This window comes from Nycticebus coucang, chromosome 9 (assembly GCF_027406575.1).
Source record: "Nycticebus coucang isolate mNycCou1 chromosome 9, mNycCou1.pri, whole genome shotgun sequence".
Lineage (NCBI taxonomy): Eukaryota > Metazoa > Chordata > Mammalia > Primates > Lorisidae > Nycticebus > Nycticebus coucang.
This window is the reverse complement of record NC_069788.1, coordinates 121,397,736-121,424,432: the sequence shown is the minus strand read 5'-3', so window position 1 is coordinate 121,424,432 and position 26,697 is coordinate 121,397,736. Positions and strand designations below refer to the sequence as shown.

Here is a 26,697-nt window from a genome sequence, read left to right as displayed (position 1 = left end):
TCTGTCTAAAATAAATAAATAAATATCTAAACACTTAGGGATTTTCTATTAAAACAATTACTCAATTTACATATAATCCTAAAATGTAATATGGTACTATAACCAGTGGCAACATTATAAAGTCTAAAAAAACAAAGAGTTATCTTGAAGTTCAAAAACTTGGGTTCTACTCTGGACTCTGCCAGGAGCTAGCTATGTCACTTTGGGAAAAATACTCAGTATACCATTTAATATTCACTTTATTTAGCTGTAAAAAATGAAAGGGTTAATAGATAAGACTGTGAAAGTCCTGTTCAGTTCTTTAATTTTATGAAAATGTAGGAAAATTATGGTCCTAGGTATAGTAGCTAAACTACGAGATGACCCCCCAGGGAGTCCTTCCTTCTGGTACAGGCTCTCTTATGTAGTCTGATCCCACAATAAACAGCAATGACGTACAGTAACCTATTTAGTATTGCATAATGATGAGATGTAACTTCTGATGCACAGCTCATAAAAGACATTGCAGCTTTTGCCCTTGTTCTCTTGAATCACTTATTCTGGGGAGCAGCCAGATAACATGTTGTAAAACACTTAAATTAAATTTTGGGGTAATAATTTGTAATATAGCAATAAATAACTAATGAATCAAGCCAATGAAACAATATATATTTTGAGTAGCTTTCTTTTTAAAAAATTTAACCTGTTTTCTCAAATGGACACTGTTCAAAGAAAGGGTAAGGAATCAATAAGATATGTATTAATATTTACAGGTATATAAAATGAAGAATGTAATCCTAACTACGAAATAGAATTTCTTTATAGACATTCCTAACTGTTTGGTGTATGGATTCAATTTCATAACCTTTTCCTAAAGTTATGTACTGATGCTCTTTGAGCCATATAACTCAAACACTAGTACTTGAAAACAGTATGAATTAAAAGTTTAATATGTCATTCTAATAAGTTACTTGAGACATAAACTTTATAGTTATTTTTGTAGGAAATCATATTAGATTGTTTTACATTCTGAAAGTTACAATGTATTTATATGAAACTGAACTTAATACCTAAATGTGATTTACAGAAACTGTCAAGAAGGTCCTTTATACTTCAGATGATGTATTTAATCTGGGTCAGAGGCCATCTTCTGACTTAAAAAATTCTAAATATCAGTTGGCAAGGTATTCTCTATTTGTCTTTTTTGGTGGAAATAAAGTGACTTACTTTGAAGCATGTTAACATTTGTTAATACAGCAAAACCTCACTTTGAGGTTTTGAAGCATGTTAACATTTGTCGACACAAAAAACCTCACTTTGCTGCACTCTGATTTACTGAGCTTCATAGATAATGTGGGGTTTTCTACAAATTGAAGGTTAAGGCACAATTTTTCCCACAGCATATGCTCATTTTATGTCTTTATTTCATATTTTGATGAGTCTTTGATGAGTATTTAAAACTACTTTATTATTATTATATCTGTTATGGTGATCTATAATTAAGTGATCTTTAATGTTACTACTGCAATTGCTTCTTTTTTTTTTTGAGGCAGTCTCACTATGTTGCCCTCCATCAAGTGCAGTGGCGTCACAGTCCCTAGTAACCTCTAACTCTTGGGCTTAAGCGATTCTCTTGCCTCAGCCTCCCAAGTAGCTGGGACTACAGGCACCCACCACAATGCCCAGCTATATTTTTTTGTTGCAATTGTCATTGTTGGTTAGCTGGCCCACGCCAGGTTCAAACCCACAACTTTGGTGTATGTGGCTGGCCACACACATACACCACTGTGCTATGGGCGCCGAGCCTGCAATTGTTTTTTGATTGCCACAAACCAGGCCTACGTAAGACAGTGAACTTAAAAAATGCTGTGTATGTTCTGACCAGCCACTTTCCAGTCTTTCTTCCTCTCCCTGGGCCTCCCTATTCCCTGAGACACAACAATATGGAACTTACATCAATTAACAACCTTATAATGACTTCTAAGTATTAAAGTGAAAGGAAGAGTTTTACCTCTTTCACTTTTCAAAATCTGGAAATGATTAAACTTAGTGGTAAAGGCATGTTGAAAGCCAAGACAGGACAAAGCTAGGCCTCCTGTGGCAAACGGTCAAGCACTACTCCAGTTAGCATACGAACAATAAGAAAGCAAAACAACCTACTGCTGATATGGAGAAAGCTTTAGTGGTGTACAGAGAGGATCAAACCAGCCACAACATTCCGTTAAGCCAAAGCCTAATCCAGAGCAAGGCCCTAACTCTCTGTAGTTCCATAAAGGCAGAAACAGGTAAGGAACCTGCAGAACTAAAGATGGAAGCTAGCAGAAGTTGGTCCGGGAGGCTTAAGCAAAGAAGCTGTCTCCAGAATGTAAGTGTCAAACATGAAACATCAAATGGTGATGTAAAAACCTATAGCAAATTATCTAAGCGGTCAGGCGTTGTGGCTCACGCCTGTAATCCCAGGACTCTCGGAGGCCAAGGCGGGTGGATCGCCTGAGCTCATGAGTTTGAGACCAGCCTGAGCTACAGCCAGACCCTCACCTCTAAAAATAGCCAGGCATTTGTATCAGGTGCCCATAGTACCAGCTACTAGGGAGGCAAAGGCAAGAGGATCACTTGAGCCCAAGAGTTTGAGGTTAAGACTCTGTCTCAAAAAAAAAAAAAAAACCTAAACAACAAATTATCTAAAAGATATAGCTAAGATTATTCATGAAGGTGTTTACACTCAATAACAGGTTTTCAATGTAGATAAGAAAGGCTTTTATTGAAAGATGTCACCTATGATGACTTTTCTCAGCTAGAGAAAAGTCAATATCTGGCTTCAAAGCTTCAAAGGACAGGCTGACTCTCTTGTTAGGGGCTAATGCAGCTGTTAACTTTCAGTTGAAACCAATGATCATTAATTACCATTCTAGAAATTCCTGGGGCCCTTAAGAATAATACTAAATCTATTCAGCCTGGGCTCTCAATACATGGAACAACAAAAGCTGGCTGTCAGCACATTTGTTTATAGCATGGCTTACTAAATATTTTAAGGTCATTATTGAGACCTATTGCTCAAGAAAAGAAAAAATCGTTTGGTGGCACCTGTAGCTCAGTGGGTAGGGTCTGCCTCATACACCCAGGCTGGCAGGTATGAACCAGCCAGCTAAAACAATGACAACTGCAACAACAACAAAAAAATAGCTGGGCGCTGTGGCGTATGCTTGTAGTCCCAGCTACGTGGGAGGTTGAGGCAAGAGAATCACGTAAGCCCAAGAGTCACTGTGAGGTGTGACACCACAGCACTCTATCCAGGGTGCCAGCTTGAGACTCTGTGTCAAAAAAAAAAAAAAAAAAAATCCTTTCAAACTATTACAGTTCCTTGACAAAGCACCTGGTCACTCAAGAGTTCTCATGAAGATGTACAAGAGCTGATGTTATTTTCACATCTGCTAACACAACAACCATTCTGTAGCATACAAATATAGGAGTAAATTTGACTTTCAAGGTGTAATACTTAAATACATTTCATAAGGCCATAGATAACCAAGCATAGATAGAAATTCCCCTGATGGATGTGGGCAAAGTAATTTAAAACCTTCTAAAAAGGATTCATCATTCTAGATGCCATTAAGACATCTGTGATTCACGGGATGCAGTCAAAATATCAATACTAAAGTTTGGAGAAACTGATTCCAAACCTCATGGATGACTTGAGGGTTCAAGACTACAGTGAAGGAAGCAAATGCCGACATGATGGAAGTAATGTGAGAACTAAAATTAGAAGTGGAGCATGAAGTTGTGACTGAATTACTACAAACACATGGTAAAACTTAAATGAATAAGGATTTGCTTGTTATGGATGAAAAATAAAAGTGGTTTCTTGAGATGGAATCAATACCTGGTGAAGACACTGTAAACACTGTTGAAATGACAACAAAGGATTTAGAAAATTCCATAAACTTAATTAGTAAAGCAGCTGCAGAATTTGAAAGGAATAACTCAAATTTTGAAAAAAGTTCTGCCGTGGGTAAAACGCTAGCAAACAGCACTACACACTACAGAAAAATCTTCTGTGAAAAATGTTAATCAATGCAGCAAACTTTATTGCTATCTTAAGACATTGCCACAGCTGCACCAACTTTCAGTAACCACAACCCTGATCAATCAGTAGCCATAAACACTGAGGCTAGACCCTCTACCAGCAAAAAAGATAATGACTCACTGAAAGACTCAGATAATCAGAGTCTTTTTTTAGCAAGAGGTTTCACATTACAACCCAGGATGTACTACACTGATGCTTCTTACTCTTCTCAGCTGAGGTGTGTAATTCCCACAGCCACTCTTCAATTTACTGTTTACCCCAATATTGTCTCCAATGTTATTACTGCATTCTAACCCATTATACTACTATGCGTGTACCCTAAAATTGCATTCAATGTAAGTCCATTACTAGCCCTTTCATGACTGACTGATATTTCTTGCTAGCTATCTGCAATGTCTAATGCAAATCTTAATTATAAGCTATTAGAGTTCAAGGAAAGGTCAAAGTAATTTTCTTAGCATAGCCTCGTGTGCTATTAGGAATTTAGTGAGTGCATTTTAATGAAGAGAAAGAGAAAACTTACAGGCTTAGATTCTATTTCTAAGTCTAAATAAATTTTACCCGGTTAGCATAAACAGGTTGCTTAATATTTATGTGACTAACTATAAAACATGAATGATGACAGTTTCTTTTGCCCAAGATCATTATGTTAAGCAATTAATACTTGGGAGGTATCCACTTTGTGGTGATAGTCAGTGTTTTCTACTATTCCAGCAGTTACTCGTATTATTTAATGTCATTATTCACAGCAGCCATAGGAAGTCAGGCATTAAGTCTGGGCACAGAAGCTCATGCCTCCCAGAACTTTGGGAGGCCATAGCAGGAAGAATTGTTTGAGGCCAGGTGTTCAAGATCAGCCTGGGCAACACAGAAGTACCCAGTCTCTACAAAAACCTTAAAAATTAGCTAGCTGGGGGCGGTACTTTGTGGCTCAGTGAGTAGGGCGCCAGTCACATATGCCGGAGGTGGCGAGTTCAAACCCAACCCCGGCCAATAAACCACAAAAAAAAAAAAAAAAAAAAAATTTGCTAGCTGGGCTCTACTATTCACACCTTGCAAAGTAGTTAATGCAGATTCACTTTAACTATATGGCACTTATATATGGAAGAGAAAAATCAAACACAAAGTTTAAATTTTTTTCAATTTATTACTTAAGATTTTAATATTTTTGGAGGGAGGAGAGCAAGATGGCGGCCAAGTAACAGCTTCCTTGCATCTGGGCACCGTGAGTCTGGGGAGACAGGACTGCAGGCATCTCTGGCTGGTGGGATCCACCTATCATCACCTCTGCGAGGATACAGAGAGTCAGCGAGAGACTTCTGGACCCCAAGAGGAGAACTAAAACAGTGGAAAACCGTCCACAGGCACGAGAACTTAAAGAGCAAGAGGAAGTGAAAGGAAAATTAGGGCAAGGAAACTGATAAAAGAAATCACTCATGAGGAAGAATCAGCAGAAAACTCCAGGCAACATGAAGAACCAGTCCAGAACAACCCCGGCAAGGGACCATGACGTAGCTACTGCAGAGGATTGCACCTGCAAAAAAATGTTAGGAATGATAGAAAGGGAATTTAGAATACACATGATGAAAACAACGAAAGAAATGATGGAAATAATGAAGGAAACTGCTATTAAAGTGGAAAACAACCAAAAGGAAATCCAAAAACAGAATCAAATAAGAGATGAACGATATGAAGAATATAAAAAGGATATAGCAGAGCTGAAGGAACTGAAACAGTCAATTAGGGAACTTAAAGATGCAATGGAAAGTATCAGCAACAGGTTAGACCATGAAAAAGAAACAATTTCAGAGGTAGAAGACAAAGTTCTTGAGATAACTCAGATAGTAAAAGAGGCAGAAAACAAGAGAGAGAAAGCAGAACGTTCACTGTCAGAATTATGGGACTTTATGAAGCGATCCAACATACGAGTTATAGGAATCCCAGAAGGGGAAGAAGAATGCCCCAGAGGAATGGAAGCCATACTAGAGAATATTATAAAAGAAAATTTCCCAAATATCACCAAAGATTCTCACACACTGCTTTCAGAGGGATGTCGGACCCCAGGTCGCCTCAACTCTAACCGAGCTTCTCCAAGACACATTGTGATGAACCTGTCCAAAGTCAAGACAAAAGAAAAGATTCTGCAAGCTGCCAGGAGTAAGCGCCAGTTGACCTACAGGGGCAAATCCATCAGAGTGACTGCAGACTTCTCTAATGAAACTTTCCAAGCAAGAAGACAATGGTCATCTACCTTTAATCTACTTAAACAGAACAATTTCCAGCCCAGAATTCTGTACCCTGCTAAGCTAAGCTTAAAAATTGATGGAGAAATCAAATCACTTACGGATATACAAACATTGAGAAAATTCACAACAAGACCAGCTCTACAGGAAATACTTCAACCTGTTCTGCACACTGACCACCACAATGGATCAGCAGCAAAGTAAGAACTTAGAAATTAAAGGACAGAACCTAACCTCCACACTGATGCAAAAGATAAAACGAAGCAATGGACTCTCACAAAATAAGATGAATAGAATACTACCACACTTATCAATTATCTCAATAAATGTTAATGGCTTGAATTCCCCACTGAAGAGACATAGATTGGCTGACTGGATTAAAAAACACAAGCCATCCATTTGCTGTCTGCAAGAAACACACCTGGCTTCAAAAGACAAATTAAAGCTCCGAGTCAAGGGTTGGAAGACAATTTTTCAGGCAAATGGCATTCAGAAGAAAAGAGGAGTTGCAATCTTATTTTCAGATACATGTGGATTTAAAGCAACTAAAGTCAAAAAAGACAAAGATGGTCACTTTATATTGGTCAAGGGAAAAATACAACAAGAACATGTTTCAATTCTAAATATTTATGCACCCAATTTAAATGCTCCCGGATTCTTGAAACAGACCTTACTCAGTCTGAGCAATATGATATCTGATAATACCATCATAACAGGGGACTTTAACACTCCTCTTACAGAGTTGCACAGATCCTCTAAACAGAAATTAAACAAAGATATAAGAGATTTAAATGAGACCCTAGAACAACTGTACTTGATAGACGCATATAGAACAATCCACCCAAAAGATAAAGAATATACATTCTTCTCATCACCCCATAGAACATTCTCCAAAATTGATCATATCCTGGGACACAAAACAAATATCAACAGAATCAAAAGAATTGAAATTTTACCTTGTATCTTCTCAGACCATAAGGCACTAAAGGTGGAACTCAACTCTAACAAAAACGCTCGACCCCACACAAAGGCATGGAAATTAAACAATCTTCTGTTGAGTAACAGATGGGTGCAGGAAGAAATAAAACAGGAAATCATTAACTTCCTTGAGCATAACAACAATGAAGACACAAGCTACCAAAACCTCTGGGATACTGCAAAAGCAGTTTTGAAAGGAAAATTCATTGCTTTAGATGCCTACATTCGAAAAACAGAAAGAGAGTGCATCAACAATCTCACAAGCCATCTTCTGGAATTGGAAAAAGGAGAACAATCAAAGCCTAAACTCAGTAGAAGAAAAGAAATATCCAAAATCAAATCAGAGATCAATGAAATTGAAAACAAAAGAATGATTCAGAAAATTAATGAAACAAGGAGTTGGTTTTTTGAAAAAATAAATAAAATAGATAAACCATTGGCCAGACTAACAAGAAACAGAAAAGTAAAATCTCTAGTAACCTCAATCAGAAATGATAAAGGGGAAATAACAACTGATCCCACAGAGATACAAGAGACCATCTCTGAATACTACCAGACACTGTATGCCCAGAAATTTGACAATGTAGTGAAGCTAGTGAATGATGCCACATGATGATATCAATGTACACAGCTATGATTTAATAAAAAAAAAAAAAGAAATTTTACAATGTGAAGGAAATGGATCAATATTTGGAATCACACCCTCTCCCTAGACTCAGCCAGGAAGAAATAGAGCTCTTGAACAGACCAATTTCAAGCACTGAGATCAAAGAAACAATAAAAAAGCTTCCAACCAAATAATCCCCTGGTCCAGATGGCTTCACACCAGAATTCTATCAAACCTTCAAGGAAGAGCTTATTCCTGTACTGCAGAAATTATTCGAAAAAATTGAGGAAGAAGGAATCTTCCCCAACACATTCTATGAAGCAAACATCACCCTGACACCAAAACCAGGAAAAGAACCAAACAAAAAGGAGAATTTCAGACCAATCTCAATCATGAATATAGATGCAAAAATTCTCAACAAAATCCTAGCCAATAGATTACAGCTTATCATCAAAAAAGTCATTCATCATGATCAAGTAGGCTTCATCCCAGGGATGCAAGGCTGGTTTAACATACGCAAGTCCATAAATGTTATCCACCATATTAACAGAGGCAAAAATAAAGATCACATGATCCTCTCAATAGATGCAGAACAAGCATTTGATAAAATCCAGCATCCTTTTCTAATTAGAACACTGAAGAGTATAGGTATAGGTGGCACATTTCTAAAACTGATTGAAGCTATCTATGACAAACCCACAGCTAGTATTTTACTGAATGGAGTTAAACTGAAAGCTTTTCCTCTTAGAACTGCGACCAGACAAGGTTGTCCTCTGTCACCTTTACTATTGAACATGGTGCTGGAAGTTCTAGCCAATACAATTAGGCAAGACAAGGAAATAAAGGGAATCCAAATGGGAGCAGAGGAGGTCAAACTCTCCCTCTTGGCTGACGACATGATCTTATACTTAGAGAACCCCAAAGACTCAACCACAAGACTCCTAGAAGTCATCAAAAAATACAGTAATGTTTCAGGATATAAAATCAATGTCCACAAGTCAGTAGCCTTTGTATACACCAATAACAGTCAAGATGAGAAGCTAATTAAGGACACAACTCCCTTCACCATAGTCTCAAAGAAAATGAAATACCTAGGAATATACCTAACGAAGGAGGTGAAGGAGCTCTATAAAGAAAATTATGAAATCCTCAGAAAGGAAATAGCAGAGGATATTAACAAATGGAAGAACATACCATGCTCATGGATGGGAAGAATGAACATTGTTAAAATGTCTATACTTCCCAAAGCAATCTACCTATTCAGTGCCATTCCTATCAAAATACCAACATCGTACTTTCAAGATTTGGAAAAAATGATTCTGCGTTTTGTATGGAACCGGAAAAAAACCCGTATAGCTAAGGCAGTTCTTAGTAACAAAAATAAAGCTGGGGGCATCAGCATACCAGATTTTAGTCTGTACTACAAAGCCATAGTGGTCAAGACAGCATGGTACTGGCACAAAAACAGAGACATAGACACTTGGAATCGAATTGAAAACCAAGAAATGAAACTAACATCTTACAACCACCTAATCTTCGATAAACCAAACAAGAACATACCTTGGGGGAAAGACTCCCTATTCAATAAATGGTGTTGGGAGAACTGGATGTCTACATGTAAAAGACTGAAACTGGACCCACACCTTTCCCCACTCACAAAAATTGATTCAAAATGGAGAAAGGACTTAAATTTAAGGCATGAAACAATAAAAATCCTCTAAGAAAGCATAGGAAAAACACTGGAAGATATTGGCCTAGGGAAAGACTTCATGAAGAAGACTGCCATGGCAATTGCAACAACAACAAAAATAAACAAATGGGACTGCATTCAACTGAAAAGCTTCTGTACAGCTAAGGAGACAATAACCAAAGCAAAGAGAGAACCTACACAATGGGAAAGGATATTTGCATATTTTCAATCAGACAAAAGCTTGATAACTGGGATCTATAGAGAACTCAAATTAATCCACATGAAAAAAGCCAACAATCCCATATATCAATGGGCAAGAGACATGAATAGAACCTTCTCTAAAGATGACAGACGAATGGCTAACAAACACATGAAAAAATGACAGACGAATGGCTAACAAACACATGAAAAAATGTTTATCATCTCTATATATTAGAGAAATGCAAATCAAAACAACCCTGAGATATCATCTAACCCCAGTGAGAATGGCCCACATCACAAAATCTCAAAACTGCAGATGCTGGCGTGGATGTGGAGAGAAGGGAACACTTTTACACTGCTGGTGGGACTGCAAACTAGTACAACCTTTCTGGAAGGAAGTATGGAGAAACCTCAAAGCACTCAAGCTAGACCTCCCATTTGATCCTGCAATACCATTACTGGGCATCTACCCAGAAGGAAAAAAATCCTTTTACCATAAGGACACTTGTACTAGACTGTTTATTGCAGCTCAATTTACAATCGCCAAAATGTGGAAACAGCCTAAATGCCCACCAACCCAGGAATGGATTAACAAGCTGTGGTATATGTATACCATGGAATACTATTCAGCTATTAAAAAAAATGGAGACTTTACATCCTTCGTATTAACCTGGATGGAAGTGGAAGACATTATTCTTAGTAAAGCATCACAAGAATGGAGAAGCATGAATCCTATGTACTCAATTTTGATATGACAATTAATGACAATTAAGGTTATGCGGGGGGGGGGGAGGAAAAGCAGAAAGAGGGATTAAGGGAGGGGGGTGGGGCCTTGGTGTGTGTCACATTTTATGGGGGCAAGACATGATTGCAAGAGGGACTTTGCCTAACAATTGCAATCAGTGTAACCTGGCTTATTGTACCCTCAATGAATCCCCAACAATAAAAAAAAAAAAAAAGAAACAAGGGAAAAAATATATATATTTTTTAATATTTTTATCTATATGACACCTTTCTCTATGAATGGTACATCTTTCCCTAGAAGACTTTCTGAGTAGTGATAAAGCTTAGAGTAGGATATTGTAATTCCTGTATCTGAAAGCATGGAATAGTTTAAAAATCATATTCAAGTATAAGAGCTAAATTATAAGCAGTAAAGCCCATTCTATGCTTCTGTTTAACCTAGTCTATTATTTATCCTATTTTTTTAAAGATATAACAGATTTACTGAACATGATCATCTATCCCAATCTACTTTCTCTACTAGATACTAGATTCAAAGATTTATCTCAGGGTGAACAGTTCCTCTAAAGAATATCTAAGTTTTCTGAATTCTAATTCATTGTGTTAACAATTTTACATAAGATAATTCTTTCCCTCTATAAGAAAAATGAAAAGAAGTATTCTCAGTTCTATGAAAGCATGTAAGATCACATGCTTTTTGGATTATTACCTACCATTAGCTAAAAATATATTTATTGAGGACCTACTAATACACAGGAATTCTTCTCAACATTAAAATCTCATTTAAAACTTAACATTGCAAAATAGGCATTATTTTCGCCATTTTATCAGTGAAGAAACTGAGAATTAAAAAGATTAAGAGACTTTTTTAAAACCGCTAAGTTAGTAAGTGGTAGACTTGGGATCTAAATTCAAATCTTAGAAGCCCATGCTCCTTCCATTTCCTTAGACTATTCCTTTCTAAACATACCAGATCTCCACCCACTAAGCTCCACATCTGCTCTAAATACAAGCTGCCTCTTGGAGGCAAAGAGAAGAAAACATTAGAATAGCTGAACATATAATAAACATAAGAAAAAATCAGAATACACAAAGTAGTTTATAAAGATTTATAATAAAGTCAACAGGAACCTAAGAATAATATCAATAATTGGACTTTAATTTCAGATCATGTCTATACCTATGTGCAACATGCATAACAAACAATTTGAGAAATTACAAGAGACAAAAGCTAATAACGAGGATATTCTGATTCATACCAACTTTTAGTTACTAAACTCCTATAAAGGACCAGCAAGTAAATAGTCTAAGTTTTATGGCTACAAATAGCCTCTGCTGCATATTTCCCTTGAATTTGTTTTTTCTCCAACCATTTAAAAATGTAAAACCATTCTTTATCCTGAAGGCCATTAAAACAAAAACAACAACAAGGGGCAGGGGTTGGATTTGTCCCACTGTTCATCAACCCCTGTTAAACTCACACCAAAAAAACCATCAACCATCTCTAGCAAGTGAGCTATTATAAGGATCCCTAGTGAGAAGGGAGCCAAATTCAATTTAGACTTGAATAGCTTGTGATTATTCATATAAAAGCTACACTTACTTATTTGGGTTCAACAGTTGACTGACTCCAATTATATTTTTATCTGTATTTTGAATGCTGAACTATAAATATTCATGAAAAAAATATTTGGGTTTTTTTTTTTTGTGACAGAGTTTCACTATATCACCCTCAGTAGAGTACAGTGAAATCACAGCTCACAGCAACCTCAAATTCTTGATCGTAGGCGATTCTCTTGCCTCAGCCTCCCAAATAGCTGGGACTACAGGTGCTCGCTACAACGCCCGGCTACTTTTTTGTTGCAGTTGTCTGGCCTGGACTGGGTTCAAACCTGCCAGCCTTAGTGTATGTGGCCGGTGCCCTAACCACTGTCCTATATGTGCTGAGCCAATATTTGATTTTTTTAACAGTGATATCAACTTGTCATTAAATGAACAAAGGAAAAGACCATCCACAACTGAGACTTTCTATACTCACATCTATAAAATTACTGGTCACATATGAAAGATTATATATGTACTATATACATACGATTACAGGAAAACATAGCATTACATAAAATAAAATTGAAAGCAAATTCAAAATAATCCCTGAATACAGTAAAGACTTATCACCTTATTCTTCTTGTATGTTCAGTCACTTCAAATTGGAGGAGGGAAGGAAGGAAGGTAAATGATTTTAACATAATGGTCCAGGGCTGGGTGCTGTGGCTCACACCTATAATCCTAGCACTCTGGGAGGCCGAGCCAGGTGGATTGCCTGAGCTCACAGGTTTGAGACCAGCCTGAGCCAGAGCAAGACCTCGTCTCTAAAAATAGCCGGGCAATGTGGCAGGCACCTGTAATCCAGCTACTTGGAAAGTTGAGGCAAGAGAATTGCTTACCCCCAAGAGTTTGAAGTTGGTGTGAACTGTGATGCCACAGCACTCTACCAAGGGCGACAAAGTGAGACTCTGTCTCAGAAAAATAAAAAAAGGCACTAAATGTGAAGTTCACTGTTATGGGAATGTATAGTCTGAAATAGTAGTAAAAATGCCACCTACTTCAACTTAAGAACATTTAAACGCAGACTTGAGCCACTAAAACATTTCATGTTTAATAAAAAATATCACATTATATTATTCTAGACTTCCTAGAGTCATGTTGTTTCAATTTATTGGTTTTGTTTCTTATTTACCAGTGTAGGGATTATGAGAAAACTTGCCTTTTTTCCCCTGAAAGTTCACGGAAACATCAACTCACAGTTAAGGCAGATTCATAAGAGAAATGTTTACTTCCAAATACAATGTGCACGTGGGGTACTACAAGAGTGATTGCCCAGCATCTCACAGCAATCACTGAATATCTTTATAGATATCTTTTTGAAGGGAGGGGGAGAATGTGCAGTACTAGTGCACCAAGTGGTTTCTAGGGAAGAGAAACAGATGGGGAGGAACTTGTAAATTACCTGGACAGACCGGTATTGTGTTTTGTTTCGTTTTGTTTTTTGAGACAGAGTCTACTATGTCACCCTCGGTAGAATGCCATCGCATCACAGATAAGTGATTCTCTTGCCTCAGCCTCCCAAGTGGCTGAGACTACAGGCACCTGCCACAATGCCTGGCTATTTTTCGTTGTTGTTGTAGTTGTCATTGTTGTTTAGCTGGCCTGGGCCAGATTTGAACCTGTCAGTCTCGGTGTATGTAGCTGGCGCAGTAACCACTATCTTACAGGCCTTGAGCCAGGTATTGTTTTTTAAATGACTCTGGCCAGGTCTGCTGGCATTCAGGAACAGGCAAGTTAAGTCAGCTGCCCCCCTTTGGTTCCCTGACCTGGTCAGTCTGGCTTTACGCAGATAGAGGAGATGCTTATCTATGCACATAGCCCCTTCCAATGCTTTCTGATTGAGAATGGCCTTTAACTGAAAATATTCTTTATGTCAAATAGTATAATAATAATAGTATAATAATATAATAATAGCATAATAAAATATGTCAAAAAGACATGATCCCTGTTGTGGCAATTGGTTCAAAGATGCCCCCACTGATTTCTATCTTCCAGTATTCAAGCCCTTGGAACATGCCCTCTTCAAGTGTGAATGGGACCTATGAGTTGCTCTAATCAATAGAATATTATAAAGGTAATGGGATATAACATCCATAATTGTGTTACAAAGGACTGAAACTCCATCTTGTTAGCAGATTCTCTCCCTCGCTGGCTTTGATGAAGCAAGCCTATGAATCATTAATCATCAGTCTGGAACTACTGAGTTCAAGTGATGCTCCTGTTTCAGCCTGGAGCTGAGACTTCAGGTTGAATACCACAGTGCCTGCCTTTGACTCCTTCTTTTACTCTGAAATTTATCCAGTATCTTTCATGAAGGTTTATAATTTCCTTCCCTATTTATACTAATATTAGTTTATATTGTTTGATTTAGAAACTACAGAAAATTCTACCTGACTCTATTTGATTTTTAGAATCACAAAGCTATCACTAGAAATCTTAAACATGTACTATTTCCCAAATAGTGAAAGTTAATTTACTCTAATTTTCTTTACTTGGTGGTAATTCTGTTATTACCTATTAAGAAACATAATTATGATTAGTAATGAGCAAGCATAATCTTACCCTTCATTCTATAATACATAGATGGTGCCTATTAAACCATCTTTGTTGGGGGGAGGGAATGAATAGAGCTTGGAATAAAGAGGAAAAGCAATTTTTCTCTACCAGATAGAGTTCCAGCTGATACTATAAATAAGAATAAAATTCAACAGCCCAATTCTTCTCCCTGAGCCAAATCCAAATATATCCAAATATATCCAAATACTTTCCTATTCATTATGTTAAGACAACCTACAGGAGCTTTTAAAAGAAACGCCCCAATCCAAAACAGAGAGTACACCAGAGCAGAAGGGTTCCAAATAATAAATGTATATTGTGCTGTTGTTTAATGGAGTATGCTGTAAATGTCTATTAGGTCACATCGATTAATAGTGCTATTCATGTCAACTATAGCCTTACTAATTACCCGCCTGCTAGATCTATCAATTACTAGAAGAAGAGCCCTGAATTCTCCAGCTATAGTAGTAAATTTATCTATTTTTCCTTACCTTAAATATTTTGGCTGATGTATTTGACACTCTTTTGTTAAGTGTATACATGTTAAGGTTGTTATGTTTTCTTGGAGAATTTGCTCCTTCATCATTATTCAATGCTCCTTCTTTACCTCTGATAATTTTCCTTGTTAAGTATGCTTAATGGTAAATAAGAAAGGAATTTGATAGAAGAGACTATAATGGCCTATGGTTTAATCTACTGGACCCACACACACAATGAACAGTGTTCGTGGAAGGTTATAATTAGATGGCAGATGCTCTATACATTACAATCTATGTCACATATTCTAGAAATGTAAGTACACTTCTTACATGAAAGATGAGCATTTATAGAGAAGATAGCCTGCAGCAAATCTTCCAACCAACCAGTTAGAACAAAGGCTTCCCTCCTTTCTAACACAAGCTTCTCAAACAAAAAGAAGACATATATGTGAAGAACCACATGAGTTTCCTTTCTACCAGTATTACTGTTCCATACTTCTGTTGCCTAAACAAATTTTTCCACCAAAAGGTTTATGTCCTGGCTGCAATCCACCTGGGCATATTACACATGACTCTAAAAAAAAAAAGATAATCCTAAATTAATTACACATTCTTTGTGGTCTGTAAATTTGTAGTTTTACACCTAGCATATAAATTCCAGAAGAAATCCTTCTGCTTTCCTGGGCAAAAAACAATAATAATAAAACAAACCAAAAAAGCTTATGAATAGATCAAAAGTCACATTTGAGTTTTTTAAACTTGTGTTCTCAAAAGTAAATGCCCTTTAAATAAAAAATATTAACTTAGTGTCAATAGATCCTTCTTTAGATTGTATAATTCTGTGGGATTCTGATACCCATTCAGTCTGAGCTTTACTGTTCAAGGGAATTTCTAGACAAATTCAGTAATTTTCCAGATGTTTTCTGGAAAATTTCAGCTGCGACTAAGAGGAGATATGGCTGGTTCAAATTCCAAGGAGCAAAAATTCTGTGAGCTGATAGACATTTCAGATTAGTGAAGGTGAGACAAAACAAACATGAAATATAAAAGGCCTAAGAAAGTTACGTTTTCTAAGTTTTTAAAAGAAAACCCATTATCTAATGTGCTAGCAATTAACAAGAAAGACAGAAATTTTGAGAAAATGGCTCAGTGCCTGTAGTTCAGTGGTTAGGGCACTGGCCACATACACCGAGGCTGGCAGGTTCGAGCCCAGCCCAGGCCTGCTAAATAAACAACGACAACTGCAACAAAAAAATAGCCATGCGTCGTGGCAGGCACGTGTAGTCCCAGCTACTTGGGAGGCTGAGGCAGGAGAATCACTTAAGCCCAAGAGTTTGAGGTTGCTGTGAGCTGTGACACTACAGCACTCTGCCAAGGGTGACATAGTGAGACTCTGTCTCAAAAACGAAAAAAAGAAAGAAATTTTGAGAAAATACAAATGTTAAGCATGTAGAAAACCTAAATACCAAAGCCAACAGACTCAATCATTAATTATAGTCTAAATGTACATTACTGCATGTCTAGATTAATATTCTAAGAGACTATTGTTTCCCAAATAATCTCTTATCTCCAGTCAGGGACATACCCCAAATCCATATGAAAATCTAAATCTTCCCTAACATTTTCACTGTGTCATTCTTCTGATAAAAATAACTATGTTCCCTATTACCTCTCAATCAGGTATGCTTAAAACCACCAAGATTTGATCTGATCCAATCTACCCAATCTTGCTTCTGGTTGTGATGAGGCTTGTAGGAAAAAATATAGCTATAAATTCTTTGTAGTTCCTCCAACCAAGAGGTGAAGTCTATTTCTTCCATCTTTGAATATGGGTAGGCCTTTCAATTTCCTAAGACCAACAGAATATGGTAGAATGATGTTGTGTGTTACTTCTGATGCTCAGTCTCAAGAGGTCTTGCAATTCCCGCTCCTGGAACACTGTATATAAGAAATTTGGGCTATCCTGCCAGAAAGGAAACATGAAGGGAATTAGCTGATGGTCTCAAGGTAAGTGAGCTTACCTTGGACTGCCCAACCACAGTTAAGCCACCAGATGACTGACTGTTAGCCACAAAAGTAACCCTACATAAAAATTTTTTTAAAAGCCTAGCTGATGCCAGCCTAAATTAAAAAATCAAGAGCAAGTAATGCGGTTGTTGCTTTAAACCTCTATATTTTTACATCATCCTATATTATATCAAATTATATCATAACATGTTATATTACAAATATAATTTTGTTTTATAACCCCAATTTTAAAAAAGAATTGAATAATAAGAAATAATTCAATTTTAAAAATAGACAACAGGCTGGGCACAGTGGCTCATGCCTGTAATTCCAACACTCTGGGAGGCCAAGGTGGGTGAACTGCCTAACCTCAGGAGTTCCAGATTAGCCTAAGCAAGAGCAAGATCCCGTTTTTAGAAAACAGCTGGGCACTGTGGCGGCTGCCTATAGTCCCAGGTACTTTGGAGGCTGCAGCAAGAGAATCACTTGAACCCCAGAGTTTGAGGTTGCTCTGAGCTATAATGCCCTGGTAACTCTACTGTAGGCAGACAACAAAGTAAGTCTCTGTCTTAAAAAAAAAAAAAAAAAAAAAAAAAAAAGCTGACTGGGCACAGCGGTGGCTCACATCTATAATCCTAGCACTCTGGGAGACCAAGGCAGGTGGATTACTTGAGCTCATGGGTTTGAGACCAATCTGAGCAAAAGCAAGACCCCCATCTCTACGAAAAATAGAAAAACTGAGGCAAGAGGATAGCTTGAGCTCTAGAGTTGGGGGTTTCAGAGCTACAATGACACGGCACTCTACCCAGGGCAACGGCTGAGACTCTGTCTCAAAAGAAAAAAAACCTAAACATCATTAATTATTAACATATTATAAAAATGCAAATTAAAACCTCAAGGAGATACTACTACATATTTATTAGAATAGCTAAAACAAAATAACTGCCAATAGCAAGTAGTATTGGTATTTATTCACCAATAAATAAACAAAGAGAAACAAAACTTAATGTTTACATAAAATCTTATAAGCCAAAAGTTAATAAATAGTGCCTTTCTTCTTAACTGCCCCCAAATGGAAACAATCAAACATTTGTCTACGGGTAAATGGATTTTTCTATAGTTTGAATGTGATTTGTCTCCATAAAAATTCATGTTAAAATTTGATCCCTGGCAGGGTATGGCAGCTTACACACTAGGAGGCAGAGGCTGAGCTAGAAGGATAGCTTGAGTTCAGGGTTTTGAAGTTGTAGTGATTTTATGATGACACCACTGCACTGTCCTATACTCCAGCTGGGGGTGACAGAACAAGACTCTGTCTAAAAAAAAACCCAAAAACTGATCCCCAACTTGGTAGTGGTGTTTGGGTCATAGGGGCAGATTCTTCATGGCTGAGTGAGTTCCCACTCTCATGGTAATTGATTAGTTCTAATTCTGTGCACATACCCATTACCCTTCTGACTTAGGCCATAAGTGGAAGCAGCCTGAGGCCCACACCAGATACAGCTGTCCAATGTAGGATTTTTCAACAACCAGGATCATGAACCAAATAAATCCCTTTCCTCTATAAATTTTCCAGTCTCAAGTAGTGTTACAGAACACTAAAGAGACTAAAAAACCTCTATCCGATGGAATAGCACTCGACATTAAAAAGGAATAAAAGTACTACTCAGCAATAAAAACAACTAAACTACCAATACACACAATAACATTGATGAATATCAAATACACTTTGTTAAATTTAAAAAGCCAGAATCAAATGGCCACATACAACAGGACTCCATTTACATGACATTCCGGGACAGGAAAAAAGCAGGACAGAAAACAGATAGTAGGTGCCAGGATCAGGAGATTGGGGACAGAATTTGACTAGAAGAGGGCAAAACAGAACTTGGGAAGGAAGTAAAATTCTTCTGTAATATGATTATGGCGATGATTATACACTATATTTGCCAAAACTCGTAGATGTCTAGGCTAAAAAAAGTGAATTTTATTATGTGGAAATTATTTATCACTAAGTCAGATTTACACACACACACACACACACACAGAGCAACCTCCCCTCCCATACATGGTGCCTGTACATTTGCATCTCTCAAAGAAATAATTTTAAAATTATTTTCCTAAATATGTAATACTATCAACAAAAATTGGCAAAATTTAACCAGAACTTTGATTAACTGCTTTTAACATTATTATTCCGATCACTCACAGTTTACTAATCTATAAAATCTGGGTAATAATTCCTATCTTAAAGACCTACAAGGACTACAAGAGCACGTGGAGCCAGGCACAGTGACATAAGCCTAGGGTCTCAGTTACGCAGGAGGCTAAAGAAAGAGAATCACATGAGCCCAGGAAGAGTCCAGCCTGAACAACACAGCAAGCCTCTCATCTCTAAAACAAATAAGTTAAACTAAAAACCTTTAAAGAACTTGATATTTGTGTCTGACCCTATAGTAAATTATCGATATAAGCTTTAATTACATTATTTATATGAACTCATCCATGATTTGTGAAATGAAATCAATCTAAGAGCTCAGAGGACATTTTGTAGTAATAGAGCAGTGGTTCTCAACCTTCCTAATGCCATGGCTCTTTAATACAGTTCCTGTGGGTCACAACTCATAAGTTGAGAACCACTGTAATAGAGGGAAAGTGAGGTTCAAGGTCCTTACTCTGCCAAAAATATTACTGTCCTGAATCTACAGTTTCAGGCTTCTGGGTTGCTTTCCAACTCAAATCCATATATCCTACCTCAAATAAATCTAGTTTTACAGACATCTGAATTAATCCTTTATAGTCTGACTTATGAACCTATTTTCTTATAAGAAAATGACATAGCAAATTGAGTATAAGCCCAGGTGTGAAGGCTCACTCCTGTAATCTTAGCACTTTGGAAGACTGAGGCAATAGGACAGTTTGACACCAGTTCAAAACAGCTTGAACAACATGGTGAGACCCCATGTCAAAAAAACAACAGAAAAATTAGCTATGCAGGAGGATTGCTTGAGCCCAGCAGTTTGAGGTTACAGTGAACTATGATGATGACACTGCATTTTAGCCCCAGCAACAAGGCAAGACCCAGGCTCAAAAAATAAAACAAAATTAAAATTACAATATGTTGAGTATAAAATATTAGTTAAATTACAAAAAGGAAAAAAATGCCAATGCTAGTAGAATCGCCAATGCTTTTCCTTCCATATCAATGGCTCTAAAATAAAATCCCTTTGAATGAAACACAAATGGTCCCACCAGTAAAGTCAATAGAGAGGCCTAAGAGGGTTTTCTTCCCTAATGAGGTAAAATACCTATTTATTTTCCTGAAATTTTATGCCTTTATATAAAAATGACCTTATTTGTTTAGTCTGTGTTTTGGGATTGTCCTATGATACATGTATTATAGCAAGACTTTTTTTTTTTTTTTCTTTTTGTAGAGACGAGTCTCACTTTATGGCCCTCAGTAGAGTGCTGTGGCCTCACACAGCTCACAGCAACCTCCAACTCCTGGGCTTAAGCAATTCTCTTGCCTCAGCCTCCCGAGTAGCTGAGACTACAGGCGCCCACCACAACGCCCGGCTATTTTTTGGTTGCAGTTTGGCCAGGGCCGAGTTTGAACCCGCCACCCTTGGTATATGGGGCCGGCGCCTTACCGACTGAGCCACAGGCGCTGCCCTATAGCATGACTTATTAATAAGCTGTTCAGCCCTTAGAAGCTACCTCTATATTTAAACATAGTGGTTGAAAATTTAATTTCAACATCTAAGAATATAAAGAAAATGACTTTAGAGACCTAAAGATTATTTTCCAGAAGGAACAACCTATGTTAAAGTCAAGCTTTCCCTTCATGCAACCAAAACAAGATTCATGGCAGTCAGAAATTTTAAAATGCAAACAGCCAGGAACAGTGGCTCACACCTGTAATCCTAGCACTCAGGGAGGCCAAGGTGGGTGAATCACTTATAGACTCAGGAGTTCGAGATCAGCCTGAGCAAGAGCCAGACCCCATCTCTACTAAAAAAAAAAAATAGAAAAACTAGCTGGGTGTCAAAACACAGACACCTGTAGTACCAGCTACTAAGGAGGCTGAAGCAAGAGGACTGCTCAAGCCCAAGAGTTTGAGGTTGCTGTGAGTTTTGATGCCACAGCACTCTACCCAGAGTGCCACAGTGACAGAGTGAGGCTCTGGCTTTAATTAATTAATTAATTAAGTGGGCAGGTAGCAGTACTGAAGATGGAACTAGAAGTGCACATTTGTTTATGAGCCTCAATTATTTTTTTAAGATGCAAAATCTTTTAGAGGGTGGCAGGTTCAAAGAGTAGGATGGCTCAAGGAGTAGGGTGCCGGCGTCATATACCGAGGGTGGCAGGTTCAAAGCCAGCCCTGACCAAAAAAAAAATTTTAGAAGCAAATTTCCCATGATGTAGAGTAAGATTTTACTACAATCAAAGCAAACTCCAAAACCAATTAGAGTAGTAGCTATTCTTGGTGATCTCCTACCTGAGGCTTTTAGTTGAGCTTTTTTGGGTGATTGTTGTATCTGTTTTCTCCTCAGGGAGGCAATAAAGTTCATGAGAGCTTAGGGATTACAGTCATACTACTGGGATTCAAAGTAGGCTCTATCACTTGAGAAAAGTGACATTGGGCAAATTAAACTACTTGACATCCCTAAAATTCTTCATCTGTAAAATGGTTATGAGAGTGGTAGTATGATCTCATAAAGATACTGTGGAATTCAATGAGATGATCCAGGAAAAGTCCTCAGCACAGTATCTGGCATATGGCAATATGATGATAGCTATTTTACATTATCAATCTTTGGTTCCCATAAAAAAAATAAATGAATAGGGCGGCACCTGTGGCTCAAAGGAGTAGGGCGCTGGCCCCATATACGGGAGGTGGTGGGTTCAAACCCAGTCCCAGCCAAAAACTGCAAAAAAAAGAAAGAAAAAAGAATAGACTCCACTGAAAGATGACCTCCTCTGTGATCCTCCCTGATTACTCCAAGCAGGAAATAAAATGATACACAAATTCAAGAAGTTCTCTGTCCATTTTCCAATGCCTGACTATTCACTATCTTGCTGAATGGTACTATTACAAATGACAAGGATAACGTTTCATTCATTTTATTTATTTTTTTTTTATAAGAGACAGAGTCTCACTTTGTCACCCTCAGTAGAGTGCTGAGGCATCACAGCTCACAGCAACCTCCAGCTCTTGGGCTTAGGTGATTCTCTTGCCTCAGCCTCCCGAGTAGCTGCGACTACAGGTGCCCGCCACAACGCCCGGCTATTTTTTGTTGCAGTTGGGCTGGGGCCAGGTTCGAACCGACTACCCTCGGTATATGGGGTCGGTGCCCTATTCACTAAGCCACAGGAGCTACCCTATTTCATTCATTTTTGTCTTAACACCTAGCGTTGTCTTTCATAGGACATAAAAATACACAAAGTACTATTATAGTGAAGAAAAAAGTTATAGAACTAGACAAAAGGAAATATTTGAGTTCTAAGGCAAGAGTAGGGGGCAGTGGTGGTGGGAAATGGCAGAACCATACCATAGGCTATACCTTCAAGAGTAAATAACACTGCCAACTACTTTCTTCGTTCACGGAATGTTCTTAGCTTCCATAACATAGCCCTCTCTTGTTATTCTTCCCACAATTAGATGTTTCCACTTCCACTACTCAATTTATTTGTTTTTCAAAAATAAATGAACTTGACTCACAAGTCATCAATTTAAGCCTCAACCTCTATGTTCAGAGACGGCAAGAATTAATCATCTGATCATTTTCAAATATAAAGTAAAGGAATTAGAAGATACTAGGTAACTTTCAAACTTAATCACTTTAAAAATATATAAGTAATACTATGTTTACTTGTGCTCTGAAAAGAGGGGACTTTGGTTTGTCACAATTGATACCTTCTAATAGGTATGTCACATTTTATATACTAAAAGTAGCAATGATTGTAACTTTCCACATATCCATTTATTTTATTTAGTAATGAATTTCTGTTTCTGTTGTAATAAGTTATAGTTAGATTAATTCAGTCTCCCAATTATTGCCTTTGTTATAATTTATATGGTAAAATTTATGACATACACTAATTTAAATCAAAGTTCAGATTTATCAAAAGTGTCAAAATGAAGAAGATAATTGTGAGTAAAAAGTAAGCACATAAATTAAATGGCATAGTTTTTCTATATTTAAATTCACATGCAACATAAGAATGCCTCCACGATAGAGAAATTGTCTATATTTAATATATAGATAAAAAAATACCCTAGAATATTTAAACTTCTGCGAAGAGAGCAGTTTATGGAAATTTTTCAATAGCTGAATGAAGCCCTACACCAAAAATGAAGTACAATATTTCATCATTCTCCCCTCAGTATCCTAGAACCTACCGGAGAGATTCAGCCATTCGTCTTAAGTCTTCATTCTGCTGTTTTAAGCGTTCCAGCTTTGCCAGAATCTTGGACAGTTCTCGGCTAGAGTGATCAGGGTGGTCATTATCTCGTACCAAGTGACCACCTATATAAAATAGCAAAGTCCCCCAGGCAAAAAGAATGAGCATAATCCAACGCCAGGAACCTGTCCATGGCCGCATTTTCAGATTTTCAACTCACTCCCCTGGATTCCTGGAGCTCAAATAATTGAAAACATTGTAACGCTGTTTCTAGTTAGTGCCCAGGTCACAGACTTCTGTTGGTGAACACATGAAGCTTCAAATTATTCTGATAGTACTGTGGCAAATCTTTCAAAGAGATCCTTTTGGTGATATGAGTAGGAAGCTTTACTGTCCTGTGCTTCATGGACTCTACATGCTGTGGAAAAGAGTAAGAAATGCATTTAAGTTATTTAAGACATGTAAAATTGCATATGCTGACATTTATGAAGTTAAAGGAACCACATTGGTGTTGACTGGCCAACATGCTAGAAGATAAACTAATAGCTTAATAACAAATAAAAACTTTAAGTCTGCATACTAAATTAACCACATACATTAGTGCTCTACCAGAAAACTGATTAATTGGCTCTAAACCTAAAAGTTCCCTAACCATAACCATCACTTCTCCTGTCTTTTTTTTTTTTTTTTTTTTTTTTGAGACAGAGCCTCAAGCTCTTGCCCTGGGCAAAGAGCTGTGAGCTGTGGCATCATAGTTTACAACAACCTCCAACTCCTGGGCTCAAGCAATTCTCTTGCCTCAGCCTCCCAAGTTCCTGGGACTACAGGTGCCCGCCATATCACCCGGCCATTTTTTGGTTGTAGCTGTCGTTGTTTGGCAGGCCCGGGCTGGATTCAAACCCACCAGCTCTGGTGTATGTGGCTGGCACCTTAGCTGCTTGAGCTACAAGCGCTGAACCCACTTCTTTTTATGTCATTATGTAATAGCTCTGATAGGGAGATTATAAGACTGCATCTTTGAATAATCAATAAAAATCAAAATGTAAAACTACATTTTTTGAGATAATATGCTCATTATCTCAAGCAGAAACATGTTCTCTGAATATTCATTCCTATAAATTCTTGACTCCATTCTCCTTCTCATTTATTATTATATCACTTAACTCTGCCAGTGGCAGGCAAATTGTCACTTTAAGGATAAGTTCTAAAATTGGCATGCATTATTAGCTAAGCAAAGGTTATCACAGTCATTAACCAGCGGGCAACCACTCCAACCATCATAAGCAAAGGTTTAAATGGATCAGGCCACATTATTCCTTCCTCAAATTTATTAAAAATATCAACAATTATAATAGAATTCTAATACTCGTTAGTGTGCATCATGAACTACAAATGCACATACTTTTCTAGTTTTGGTTATGGGTTTCTCCATATCCAATTTCTCCATATTTCTCCAACTATCAAGCTTAGACTTCAGGCCGGTGTCATGGCTCACACCTGTAATCCTAGCACTCCAAGAGGCCAAGGTGGGTGGATCACCTGAGCTCAGGAGTTCAAAACCAACCTGAGCAAAAGTGAGAACCTGTCTCTGCCAAAAATAGAAAAATTAACCAGGTATGTTGGCAGATTCCTCTAGTCCCAGCTACTAGGGACACTGAGGCGAGAGGATTGCTTGAGCTCAAGAATGTGAGGTTGCTGTGAGCTATGAAGCCACAGAGTCTCTACCCAGAGCGATAAGAGTGAGACTCTGTCCCCCGCCCCCCCCAAAAAAGCTTAGAATTCCCTTGGAAACAAACTATTTTCTCCCCACAGAGAGAATTTGTAGGTAAAAAATACAATTCAAAACACAGAATCAAAAGAATTTTACTCACTGAGAATTGTTTGAAAACCAAATAAAAAAATAAAAACCAAATGAAAATTTTGTCTGTTGTTTTAATAACTATTCTTAAATATATCAGGAACACTAATTTTACTGACTCCATATTTATCCTGTCCCTTTTCAAAATTATTTCTCAAATTTCTGCTCCTCTAATCTCAGGTACTCCATCTATTCACAAAAATATAAGAAAAACATAAGAATCATTAAGGTCTACTCAATGTTTGAGGTAAAAGATTTAGTCATGTGAGATCTACATTACACTTCGTAAAAACAATGAAGACATTTAGGGCTTCCTGCTTTAAGAAAACAAAAAAGAACCCATTCTGATAGCCTCAAGAAATGGATTCAATTTAGTAAGTCAGTAAAAATTTAAGTATTAACATTTGAATTAATAATGTTTTTGTAACAACATATGCAACACTATAAAATGCTATTATACCATATGCTGAACCTTTAACATATCCTACTCAATTCCAAGATATAAGTTGTCTTTCAGTATGTGCAGAGGATTGAGTTCCAGGGCAATCCTCCTCCCCTCTCACGCTACAGATATCAAACCCACAAATGTTCAAGTCCTTTATATAAAATGGTATATTTGCACATAACCTATGAACATCCTTCTGACTTTAAATTATCTCTAGATTACTTATAATACCTAATGCGATGCCAATGCCCTGTAAATAGAGGTTACATTCTTGTTTTTTAAATTTATATTTTTTTTATTGTTTTTTCCCTTTTGATCCACAGTTGGTTGAATACATGAATACAGAAGACAGAGATATAGAGGACCAACTATATATAAGATATCAAAACGTTTTTAATTTCCCTTCATAACAAAAGTAACTTAGACAAACAACCAGAGATAGCTTTCTAAAAAAGAATAAACAAATAATAAAAAAATAAAAACTGTGTTATAATATTTTGCTTAGAATTGCAATAAAAATTACAGTATTAAAGCCAACAAAAGTTAAAACTCAAATAGTAACAAAAGTTTATAGATACATAAACATACTTTTATAACCACTATCAAAAATATTCAACACATTAAATTATTACATTATACAGCAATATTGATTATTACATGTGTTGTGGGGGAAAAAAGAAAATTATCATGGGAGCGTAGGAGCAACATAAAGTCATTTTCTTAACATCATTTGACCTCTGTTTTTGAAAAGAATGTTTCCCATAATTTTATTGTTCATAGCCAGTATTTAAAAATGGGATTTAAAAAAACCAAACC

At 37.2% G+C, this 26,697-nt stretch overlaps 1 protein-coding gene across 7 annotated transcripts in view; it reads right to left on the bottom strand.

The window, feature by feature from the left end:
- The window catches only part of FUT8 (fucosyltransferase 8), a 429,531-nt gene that overhangs the window by 207,182 nt on the left and 195,652 nt on the right, over positions 1-26,697 (bottom strand). For all 7 annotated transcript variants that reach the window (XM_053602549.1, XM_053602551.1, XM_053602553.1 and 4 more), the window contains one exon: positions 23,577-23,996. In XM_053602549.1, coding sequence (XP_053458524.1) covers positions 23,577-23,779 — 203 coding nt within the window. In that variant the 5' untranslated portion in view covers positions 23,780-23,996. The remainder of the gene's footprint in view (positions 1-23,576; positions 23,997-26,697) is intronic.